Source organism: Sesamum indicum, linkage group LG9, assembly GCF_026168435.1.
Source record: "Sesamum indicum cultivar Baizhima isolate 11 linkage group LG9, ASM2616843v1, whole genome shotgun sequence".
NCBI classification, from domain to species: Eukaryota; Viridiplantae; Streptophyta; class Magnoliopsida; order Lamiales; family Pedaliaceae; genus Sesamum; species Sesamum indicum.
In genome coordinates, this window is record NC_142665.1 from 8,799,716 (window position 1) to 8,812,370 (window position 12,655).

Genomic DNA, 12,655 nt, shown 5'->3' on the forward strand with positions numbered 1-12,655 from the left:
TCAAATGACGGCATTTTCGTAATTTTCTTTTTCTTTTACATTATTTAAATAATTTTCCCCATTTGTTTCCCCATACTTGAACAACTCCTAATAAAAAAGATATTCTATAAATAAGAATATATATAACTAATATTAAAATTATGTTATGATATATTGTAATAGTAATAGATGTATCTTTTATTTCACATTATTCTTTACTTCTCTAGCAAGGAAAAGCATCTTCTTGTTTGCTTTTGGATGGTTTCTTCTTTTACACTATATTTTGAGACGTGAACAAAATGACCTGCACACCAACCTTCCTTCTGCAAAATCTTGGGAGAGAAATGTTCATTCTAGCTCTAGTACTACTCAAGACCTTATTTGTTTATTAGGAATGGAATATGATACCCGAATTAAAATTACAAAAACTTTTATTTCTAAAAATCTTTTTCCATTGCAATTTTTTTGAGAAACAAGGTATTTAATAGGTAAAACAATCAAAATTCTTAAAAATATTTGGTATGCTACATATGACAAAAGAATGAAATATATATATATATATATATATATATAAGTTTAATAATGCCAAGAATAGTTTTATTGGCATATTCTCAAGGGAATGGAAAACAAACTCCATCACAAAATATAAAGGTTTCAGATTCCTAAATTTTCTATTCATATTCCCAATTTTTGGGATTTTGTTTCCTTTCCCAATCTGACCAAATGAAAATATATAATATCGGAAAATTGTTTTGATTCGTGCACACAATCCATATAAGGTTCTTGAGTATTAAGAGCTCAACAAAATGCAGAATCAGTCCTCAAAGAAGCTATAAGAGCTTTGCAGGGATCTCTAATAGATCACGTATTCACTCAAGTATATACGATTTGCAAACCCCACATTTCCAAAATAACATACATTTCTCCTGATATATGATAACTTTGAGCATATAGGCACAAACATCATGACCCTGCTCGTCCCAGAGGACAATGTGTAATACGTCACATGAATCATTTGAAAAGTAAAAGCGTTAGAAAGTACTTGACATGGAACCAATTTGACGTCAAGGGCCAAATGATGGGAAAGTTGGGACCTGCAGTTGCAATGAGGTACATCCTGGTTCCTGCCCAGAGTCATTAGGACTAATGTAAAACAGTACCTGCGAGACAAATCACACTCAATTTTGTCTCGGGAAACATCAAGCCAATCTGTAATTTCTATGTTAAGGAATTTGTTGACAACAAGAGCAAAAAGAAGATCCCAACCTCTCCAAGTATCAGCATTTCAGACTTTGAGTGCGGCTTTGTGGACCATTGTCTCCTTGTGAATTTGGTGGCAACTCTTCTCCACAAGGTCGAGCAGCTTCTCCAAGTTCATTGCCCATGAATTTAAAATGTCATTGCTATCCTTGACAGTTTGGAAACAGATCACACCCATAGGTCTGTCGATCTTTGCCACTAATGCTTTGGAGACGACCATTTCAGAGAGATGTTTTTCTGCCTCCTGCCATAAGAATGAGAATCCTATGAACAAAGATGATAGAAAACAAAAGCATATGAAAAGATACCATGGTTCAAAACTGTAGTTTGGCTAATATCAATAGGCAGTGGTCCACATAGTCAACTGTTGGGAATATCATTGGTGGTACAAATGCATTATAATTCTAAAAATATCAGAAAGTTATAGGATAGTGCATATAACAAATAACCACTAATATGTGCATAGCAGAGATTGCCATATAAACTGTTAATGAAGTTAAACACAAAATCATTCTCAAGCTTAAATTTGTCGAAGGAAGGGTGAATATTAAATAAGCACCTATACAAGGAAAATGCAAGTTCCATTATTTGATATAATATTGTTATTCATTATACCAAACCTAATATTAGATCGTAATATTATACCAACAATCAAATACTATTGCTCATAACATCTAATTAGACTGAGACAATAGCAACAGCATTATCCTAATCCTATTACCTGATTTATGACTGATATATACATAAACTGGGACAATAGTAAGTAGGGGTCCAAACGAGCCGAGCCCGAGTTGAGCTCGGCCGAAAATTTGAGCTCGAGCTCGGTGAATTTAAAAGGATAGGCTCAAGCTCGAGCTTGAGCTCGAGCACAGCGAGTTCAAAAGGATAGGCTCGAGCTCAATTAATTTTTCCCTAAAGTATTTGAATTTAAAAAAATTTGGATTATTGTACCATGTGGAATACATTATTTAAAAATCTAAATAAAAACTAGGGAAGAAAATATTCACAAGAAGACCAAAAAGAAACAACATGATGAAAGAAACCAAAGTAACCAAAGTTCCATACCACTAAGTTTTTAAACTAACATCAACAAATTCAGTCCATTAAGCTTGTTTTAAGATAATATCAACTAAAATACCATATTTTAATATCATCTAAAACTAAAATATGAGATATGGACTAATATTTCTAATATATAGTGAATAAATGCTTTTTGTTATGATGGATTGAAATTGTAATGACAAAATTCATATGCATTATATTAACTATTTATTTACAAAAAAATTATCAAAACGTACTAAATTGTTGATTAAGCTTATTTTTAGACAATATAAACAAAAGTACCATATTTTAATATCATCTAATACACTAAAATATGATATATTGACTAACAATTCTAATATATGGTGATTCTTTAATTAAATGCATTTGGTTGTAGTGGATACTGAAATTATAACGATAACATTCATATCCATTATATTAAATATTTATTTACAAAATAATTCTCAAAATGTACTAAATTGTTGATTAAGCTTGATTTTTAGATAATATATACCAAAATACCATATTTTGATATCATCTAAAACTAAAATATAATATATTGACTAACAATTCTAATATCTGGTGAATTTTGAAATAAATGCATTTTGTTCTAGTGGATATTGAAGTTATAACGATAAAATTCATATACATTATATTAAATATTTATTTATAAACAAATTATAAAAATATACGACATTGTTGATTAAGCTTGATTTTTAGATAACATAAACAAAAAATCCATATTTAATATCATCTAAAACTAAAATATAAGATTAACTAATAATTCTAATTTATGGTGAATTTTAAATATTTATTTACAAAAAGGTATCAAAACTTACTAAATTATTGCTTATTAAACAATATAAATAAAAATACTGTATTTTATTATTATATAAAATTAAAATAAGAGACTAATAATTCTAATATATGGTGAATTTTGCATATGAACTTGATATAATATTAAATATGTACTTAAATAATATTTATAAATAAAAAGAAATAGGTGTGAGGCTCGCGCGCTCACGAACACAAAGCATATAGCTCGAATCGAGTTCGAATGCCCAAGCCGACTCGGCTCAACTTGCACCCCTTATAGCAAGTAATGCCCGATTTCTTGGACAAGTGATGCTCCAATATGAAAATATGGCTCTAAATTAGACCCATAACTAAAAACTTACAGATTAAAGTGCAAAAAAGATGACATTATCTTCAATGATACTGAACAAAAAATATTTGTTTAAAAACTCAATCATCAAACAGAGCCAAAGACCCAAAGCCCCTCATTTTCAGAATTCAGAAACTCTAGAAGAGCAATGAGGAAGACATGTGCTTCCTTTATCACATCTCACGCCTTACTCTTTCAACATCATATGAGTGAGAATGCAAGTTCCATTTGTGTTCTGTTGCCTGGTTTGGGAATTACATCTTGAGAAGGAATGAAATGCACCCAGTCAAACAACAGGTGCATGCGTAAAAGTGCAACTTTACATCTTGACAATTCTAAAATGATCGTGGGATTTAAGGAAATCTATAAGAGAAGGTCACTATAGAAAAGGGTAGTCACTTTCTACCAAACCATCTAGATATATCATAAACCAAACACAAATATATGGTATGTACATTTTACAATGATACTTTCTTGGTGGTATCAACAACGCCGCTATATCGGGATATCTTATGTGTTTCTCCAGGAGAATAGATATCTCCAGAAAAGATTTTAAGTTCAATTCTTATTTTTTTTGTTTTTCCCTCTACTCGGGCCTGTGCTATCTCATGGACCACAGGATGATGAGGAAGAACACAACAATAAAAAGTTGCCAGCTGCTTTCTTTTGACGGAAGACAGAAGTGGGTGACTCAAAAAGACAAAAAAAAGCTCAAATATGGATTATATGCAGAATATGCTCATTATATCTGATGTTCTTGGTCTAGTTGCAAGATGTAACATTCATTTGCTTGCATCTGAAAGATACCACCCCCATTATAAGTACTAACCAAATTTAGAAGTACTTGAAACCATATCCAAGGACCATTCAGCGAAAATTAATACTAATACCATAAAAAGACGGAAAGTAATTCATAGCTCTTAGAATTTTACAGGAAATGGTATCTCATAAAACAAATATAGACAGACCTGGACGGTAAGGCATAACAGATCTGCAAGTCTCTTCAAGGTTATCCGTGAGTAGTATTTTGAGACAACAAGGATGTTCTGCAATAAAATCATTTGAAATTATATGCATTGCACAAAAATAAATAGATTTAAATTGGCATAAGCAGTATGACGGTGGTATCAACAAAGAAAGCAGTGGAAATGAATCACAAAGCATAAGAAAACAGATGTGATAATTAGGAGTATTACATGTTCTATCACTCTGAGTTTCAAATCTTCAGCTGCCTTTTCACCCAGAGATCCGCCAAGCATGTTTCTCTCATTCTCAAACTCATCTTTGAATGTGTCCCAAAGAGCTGTCCACTGAATAACCTCCATGGTAACTAGTTGTTTCAGCAGTAACCTTATGGCAGGGTAGAGCAAGTATCAGAAGGAGTAGCATATGAAGGCAAAGAAATTGGAAGAAATAACCATATATATATATTATAAAGTTTTAACCTGAAATGAGGAATTTCTGAAAGGTTCTTATCCTCAAGAGTTGAGTTAAGAAGGCTTGACTGCATGGGATCATGAGGAGACAAGACCAGATACCAGCATATTTTTCTCAAAACCTACAGAAATATGATTCAAATCTAATTCAGTGGAATTCAAGATACTTAGAAGAAATTACAATTAGTAGCATTGGACAAATCACAAAGTAGTTGCTTATACCGGTATCCACTGAGCAGGGTCTTCTTTCACAGAAGGAATCTCATATATTGACTTGTAGCATCGACATATCTCAAGGTAATTGTTGCTATGCGCATAATACCTACAGCAAATGAAAATGATCAATACCCGGTGTATATACATCAAATATTATCAATCCATTCCTGAACTCTAACTTTTAGAATCTATTTCAAGTCCGGTGATTTAGAAGAATCCATGGTTGCGTGCGGAGCAGATTCATCCGCCTTATATATTTCCTCTTTGTCTAAGTGCCATATGCTCCATTTAAAGTAAGCTATTTATACTAAAACTAGTCAGTATTAAAAAATATTTTTGCCAATAACTTAATTCTGGTGTTCATACTGATTGACAAGGCACACAGCTTTAGATGACACCTAGCAAATGAAGCTTTTAGTACCTTTATAGGGTTTTGGTCAAATTAGTGGCTGAAGATCAAAATGCTGTAATATCAAAAGTTACCATACTTGATTTTAAATGCTAAACTGCTATGCTTAGCAAATAAAACAACATGTGTTGACATCTCCAAAAAGGAAAAATGAGCGAAGTCTTTTTTCATTGGAGCATTTATAAGTCCAAATCTTCCCACAAAAACAAGACAAAACAACATAGGAGAGGAGAATATGTTATGCAGTGTGACTTCATATGATTATGATTTACGAGACCACATATTTCAAGTAGACCAAGTAATTTACGCTGCAATGATCAATTCTTATCTGAAGTATCCCATTCAAAACAGGAAGTAATAGGTTACTCGAAAACTATCAATAACCTTCATAAAATGAAAATCTTGTGCTTCACGGAATGACTGTTGCACTACACAAGTATAGCATGACATGAGGGAAGTAATCATTGAAAGCCAATCAACCAATTCCCAAAATCAGGATCTAACTTAAACCACAATAAGAGGTTACGGAGAAGACTGTCCCATAGTTCATTAACAGAGGACCGACATCATATAAAGGACAATAGCAAAGGGCCAAAGCCTGCACCAAATTTAGCCTTGTAACCTCCAACTTAGTCTACCTATTGTATATGAATCTATGTGTCTGCATAATTGTGTGCATCCATTACATATGTGCCAGTTCTGTGAATTTATACTCCATTTCTAATACAAATGTAATGTGCTAATATATCAGAAAATAGAAAATCAAAATGGTGCATACCTGATCATTAATTGGTAGTAGATCTTTTTCAACTCCAACAATGATGGAATATCAGCAGGAGCCTCTTCGACAATGGCTTCACCTTCTTTTGGCTTTTTCTTCTCTTTTGAAGTATCAGCTTCAAAAACTCTAGGACTTATCTTTCTCGAGAGTATTTGTGCACGGACATAGTCTTGGCGATCTAAACACAAACGAACCTGAAGATTTGAAGAACAAGGTACTTATCAAATGAGCCAAGTTTCCATTGGAACATAGCATCAACTGTACATGGAGAGAAATGAGAAATCACGTACTTGCTCAAGTATGAAAGCTATTTTTTCAGTTTTTGCCATGGCGCCAAAGGTCTCCACCTGTGGCACAAATCTGTCAGCAAACTAGAAGTTGGAACATCTATGACTAATGCATCAGGGCCAAATGATCTAAATGATAATAGCTCAACATCATGATCCACTGACCGCAACTTCTTGCATCAAGTCAGCAGCCTCAGCTATAAGTCCTTGTTCTTCCTTAATCTTTGCAAGTTTCTTAATCAACCGAGCCCTCTCTATCTCAACATATATCTGTCAGGAATTTCGGCAGTACATTAAGAATCAAAGTCCTTAATATAAGGAAAATCTAAAGACATTTTCAGTGTGGGAATCACCTTTCCAGCGGACACACTGTTAAGTGTCTTAATAAGCTCTATTTTAGTATCAAGATCTGGAGTCTGGTCAATATATTGCATTGCTTGCTGGACCATTGCTTGTACAGCCTGCATCAAAAGACCAAGAAATAAATTTAATAAGACTGGAAACTTCAAGCAGCGAGCAAACCCCAGAAACATCAATTATTATTTCATACAGAATAAGAAAGGCTCTGATAGAAAAAAATAGGCAACTCTTGCCAATATAACTATAATTATTTCTTTTCTGGGAACTTGGGTAAAAATAATGAACCTAAAGTGATAAGCACCAAGAACCCGAACGCAGAAAACAAGCTAGCCTAGTGTAGTAGCTAATAAAATATAAACGGCATTACTGACAAATTTTACGTGTCAGATATTTCCGCACATGCCACCAGTTACCATACATGTCAACAAAAACACATTAATTAATATGTTCAGCAATTTTTAGTATTATGTGGATATTTCCGTACATGCCCCAGTGACCTAGATAGAGACCATGCTTCAAAAATGAAAATCGACATTTCTGCCCTATAATGAGGATCCAAATGATTATTCATCACAACCCAAACAGAAAAGGAAAAAACTGCATAGAGATTTCCAAAAATGCTGAAAACTTCAATACAATTTCAGTAAATGAAAATTATTCTCAACAAATGCATGATGACAGAGAACTGGAATTAGACTACAATGCATGTTTAATGTTGTAAACTCTACGTGGCAGGCAATCCTGAGTAGTCTAATTTCTTCCATTTTGTACAACATCATGGTTTATCTTTGACAGCGAAATAGGTGAATCATTTGGAGAAATGGATAGCGTATTTACTTGTCAAATTATTCATTTCTTGTGGAGGACTCATTCCCTGTTGGGACTGATAAGTCTGAGCACTGGCCAAATTTTGACCCCCTTGCTCATAGGGTTTACAAAGACCAGAGAAAAAATATATTATCATCCCCTCAATCAGAGGGCACCAACGTGACTGCATGTAAGATTTCTTAGTTTGACTCTGAGTATTAAACTCTTCACAGAAGTTGATATCATAAATTTCTTCCTCTACGTTTTAGCATGTAAAAGCTTTCTTACTTTGACAATGAATAACAATTTCTTAGGCAAAATAAAACCCAAAAATAGAAAAAGTATAAAGTCATGTATGAAAAATGAGCACAGAATATCATCCCAGCCAATGATGGATAGAGACCTATCAACAATCCCCCAGCTCTAATATATTGTTTAAAGGAAACATGATATTGAAGTTAATAAAATTATTCAGAGCACATTTTGGGTAAACTTATTATTAGTTTTATTGTGCACAAAGATCGAAATTGGTTGGTATTCTACTATGTTAAAGGCAGCCTAAACTTTCTCATACACTGATGTAGCAACTTGGCACCTCTAATACTTTTATCCCAGATCCCAACCCCTGCATACCCGAGCAATATGTGAACTATGGGTTAAGTTAGAAGTTACAGCACGGTCAGGTAGTTCTAGAACAAAAACACCCACTTAAATCAGACCACTTAATCAAACAATAGGCAAGAAAGACCCAATGATTTTCATCACCAACATCAAACAATTATACACTTGATCAACAATACAATCAAACAAAGTGTAGGTGCCAGCAATTTTCTCGTCAAGCATTTACTTTCCTACAACAATACTTAACTATCAAGAAAACATAAAAGATCAACCCCGAAGTCACAAGCTCTAGCCGCTCATTTTACCCCAAGTGAAATCGTACTACCAACCGCAGAAATAAACGAGAGAAAGAGAACCAGAGAACAAAAATTTAGTAAGATCTGCTAGATTTTAAGCACAAGCGCAAAAAGGACAAATAAAATCTTCAAGCCAATACATTCTGCACCAAAGAATCAGCTTCTCCTAGGTCAGGTTCAAAAACTAACTAGTGAAATAGCAACATTAAATCTCAGAGCAGAGATTGAAAAAAAAACCTGCACAGCGGTCAACAATTCAAAAGCCACAGTTTCTACTGGACTACAACAATATAAATATCAATAGAACAAACATAAATAAATGTCAGAGAAGTCGAATGAACCTGTTTCAACTGTCCACGCCGCTTGGAAATAAGCACAATCTGATCATTGAGTGTTCTCCACGCGCCGGCTTCAAAGCAGAGCTGCAAAATATCGGTGACGGCCTTCCTCGTACCTGCAACATCACCCACTTGCCTCATCTGCTTCTCCACATTCAGCAACATCTCAATTTTCGCCTCCAAATCTCCGCCTCCATTTTCCTACAAAATTAAACCAAAACATTCCAGAAATCACAGCACGAGAGACAAAATGGGTAAGCCAACAATAGCGTATAAGCTAATTGGAAATCAAGATTGCGCATTTGCTTACCATTTCGATCGAATAGAACCAATTCGGGAATTTTTCGTGCAATCGATGAAAAACAAAACCCTAGAGAGAGAGAGAGAGAGAGAGAGAGAGTTGAAATACGTTTTACCATGCGACCATCTTACAGCTAATACATTTTACAAAATTATAAATTTTTTATTATACATTTTGACCCCTGAATTATGTTTATTATAACAAAAACCCCCTTCCTACTTTATATTTTTGTTTCACTTTCTAAAGTATATTTAATTAAAAAATCTCTCTCAAAACTACTTTTAATAATTTTAAAATTTTTCTCAAATTTTTATTTAAAAAATAATATTCCAAATGTATAGCTTTTTATAAACTATATAATACGTAAAAAAAAAATTTACAAGCTTAATATGAAAATATGTTTTACAAAGAAAATTATTTACAAGCTCAATTTAATTTTATAAAAAAGTATGTTATATAACTTATATATTTTTATATTAAATTACATGAACAAATATTTAAAATATAGCATATCATCACTCATAAAATAATAAAATATTATAGATTAATTATATCAATAGATTTGTATATTTTATAGTACATATATATAAATGAACTTTTTTAGATGATGTTGACAATTCCTCTAGAAAAAAACTTCACTATATATAACAATACAAAATAAAAATTATGTAAATCTTTGAATAATTATATAAAATAAATGAATAAAATTTATAGAGTTTATTCAAATTTTCATACTAATTACAAAAATTATAAATTTTGGATAATATATATTTTAAATAAAAAATTATAATAATTTAAATTACGTTTTTTGTGATGATTATAATAATCATATTTTAGAGGAAACAATAAGGGCATTTTTGTTATAAAATTTTTGGTCCAATATATGAGGGAGTTTGTTACATTTTATAGTTTAGAGGAGAATATATGACGATTTTATATATACTTTAGGGGTGAAAAGTACATTTAACCCAAGATTATTTTATTTTATTTGACATTTTCAATCGAGAATTTTTACAATCAAAACATTTGATTGTTTTGGTTATAAAATTGTTATTAACTCAAGTTTTTATATACATTTTATTTTGTTGTGAAAATATGGCACAACAAAATAATATTGCTATTGTTATTTATTTTAGAGGTCAACGGATTGATTCATATGATTGTGTGAGTTATGATCACTCTTTAGTCAGAGTTATGAAAATATATTATAGTACTACGTTTGTTGAATTAGAGTCAATTTTGTATGAAAAACTTGCACTATGTCTGGATTAATATTTTGAATGGTTTTATTTTGGTGTTTTGGAGATAGAGAGAGAAAAATAGAGATAAGTAAGTATGTGTTTTGAGATAGATGGTATGTTTAGATTTGTGTTTTGATATAATATAAAATAGTGTAAAATAAGTGGTGTAAGTTTGATGTTGAAATTTAGGAGACAGGAGTTATTGTTCATTGTCAAATCATGTCTTTGAATATATATATTTATTAATATATATGTGTATGTGTATAGTATTTTGTTTGTTAGTGAAATATAGTATATATATTTATGTTAAGTAATTTAATTTATTGAGGAATTTCTTTTTACATTTTAAATAATAATTATAATTTTAATGCATAATTAAATACATTGTAGTATTGTCTCCAAAATAAATTTGTTAGACTTTATCTTTGGAATGGAAAAACATAATATATAAAAGTTAAATAAAAAATTTAGAATTAAGTATGTATTATTGGTATATTGTCCTCAATTTTCAAATTTCTCAAATATTTTGTTGAAATAGGAAAAATTTTGAGTACAAAAGATTTAAATGGTCTAAATTGAAAAAATTTGTAATCAATAGTTAAATGCACTATACTAACATGTTGAAAATACATTCATTAGACTTTTATACGTGAACTGATAAATTTTAATAGATAATTGAAGTAATAAAAATACGAATTAGGTATATAGTACTGATATATTGTCAGTAGTTTATGCAACTGCTACAATATTTTCGGTAGATAGAAAAATTTTAAATATTTTAACTAAGTAGCATTGATAGTAAATATCTTTAATATCAATGGTTTTATAAGTTAATAATTATTTTTTAGAAGTAATTATTGATTACATTTGACATATATTATATAATAAATAATATATAATACATATAATACAATGAGAAGAAAAAAAAAACGAGAGCAAACAAGAAAAGAGAATTAAAAGAAGATCTGCCGAGGAAAAGGCAAGAAGAACAAAAAATTAAAGAAGAAAAAAAGGAAAGAGAGAAGAAAGAAGAAAGAGAAAAAAACAGCAAAGAGAGAAAAGAAAGAACAAAGAGAGAAGAGAAAGCCACCGACAATTTTTTAGGGCGATGAATGGGATTAATGAAGGTTACGCAAATCCTTCTCCATACAACCAATAAGATGATGAGTATTCTAATGTTGAGCCAGAAGCCGATAATTTCTTAAATAATAATCCAATAGATTCAAAACCAAATGAGGTTCAAATAGAGGGTCAAAATAATGATAATCCTGATAATGATGATGAAATCAAAATTCAAATTACATCGGATGTGCTTGGTGGTAATGCTAATGGGTCAACCCGACAACAAGAAATAATTTATTTAAACATGTCTACCACATCCGAGCCAATTACTCTGTATCCAGTTATTCCATTTTTTAGTATCTTACATCTAGAGGTTCCTGTAGACTCCTTCAATCTTCCTACTATTAATTTGGGGTATTTTTATGACATGAACACTAGAGAGCTCATATGTGGATTGGTTTTCAAGAGTAAAGACCACTTGAAGCAAATGTACGAGATTTCTCGATGGGCGATCTGCAAGACGAGAATGCCGTGTGGTTTTTATAGCAAACCAAAATTATGGAAGGTTGCATGTAACTATGATACAGAGCATGGTTCCAATTGGATGCTATGAATAATATCAAGTCTAGTATGGGGTTGTTCGAGATTACCAAGTACGTAGGATCGCATGCATGTCTGATAAATGAGATTTCTGTTGATCATAGTAATTGGCTAAGAGTATGATTGCAACACATTTGTTGGGTATGGTTCGTCAAGACTCAGCATATGACATCAAACATGTCCAGCTATGGAAGACGTATATGGAACTTGGGAAAACTTTGTGTAGAATTTGCCTAAATACATGGTTGCATTATAGAAATGGGACTTAGGGACGATTATGGAATGATTGCATTTGGATACTGGCAAACCAAGTCTTAAAATACTGAATTATGTGTTCTGAGCTTAAGACCATTATAGAGGGATTATGTTATTGTTGCAAAATTATAAATATAACCCATTTGTACATGAAGTACAAGTATAAGTTATTGGTAGTAGTGACATTGGATGCAAACCAA

At 31.7% G+C, this 12,655-nt stretch overlaps 1 protein-coding gene across 1 annotated transcript; it reads right to left on the reverse strand.

Annotated features, from left to right (window-relative positions):
• Nucleotides 1-695: 695 nt before the first annotated feature.
• Nucleotides 696-9,449, reverse strand: LOC105171124 (26S proteasome non-ATPase regulatory subunit 12 homolog A). Its single transcript, XM_011092149.3, has 12 exons — nucleotides 9,307-9,449; nucleotides 9,000-9,197; nucleotides 6,928-7,035; nucleotides 6,740-6,844; nucleotides 6,578-6,634; nucleotides 6,285-6,481; nucleotides 5,104-5,203; nucleotides 4,891-5,003; nucleotides 4,642-4,795; nucleotides 4,414-4,491; nucleotides 1,246-1,483; nucleotides 696-1,139 (listed from the first exon to the last, which is right to left on the reverse strand). Exons 1-11 carry the CDS (start codon nucleotides 9,307-9,309, stop codon nucleotides 1,265-1,267), a joined length of 1,332 nt encoding a protein of 443 aa, XP_011090451.1. The 5' UTR covers nucleotides 9,310-9,449; the 3' UTR covers nucleotides 696-1,139; nucleotides 1,246-1,264.
• Nucleotides 9,450-12,655: the final 3,206 nt, after the last annotated feature.

Coding starts and splice junctions, on each gene's coding strand:
- LOC105171124 (XM_011092149.3), bottom strand. Junction 5,004..5,103: donor ACCCTGCTCAGTGGATACCG/GTATAAGCAACT, acceptor ATATTTCTGTAG/GTTTTGAGAAAAATATGCTG. Junction 4,492..4,641: donor AACTCAGAGTGATAGAACAT/GTAATACTCCTA, acceptor ATTTTATTGCAG/AACATCCTTGTTGTCTCAAA.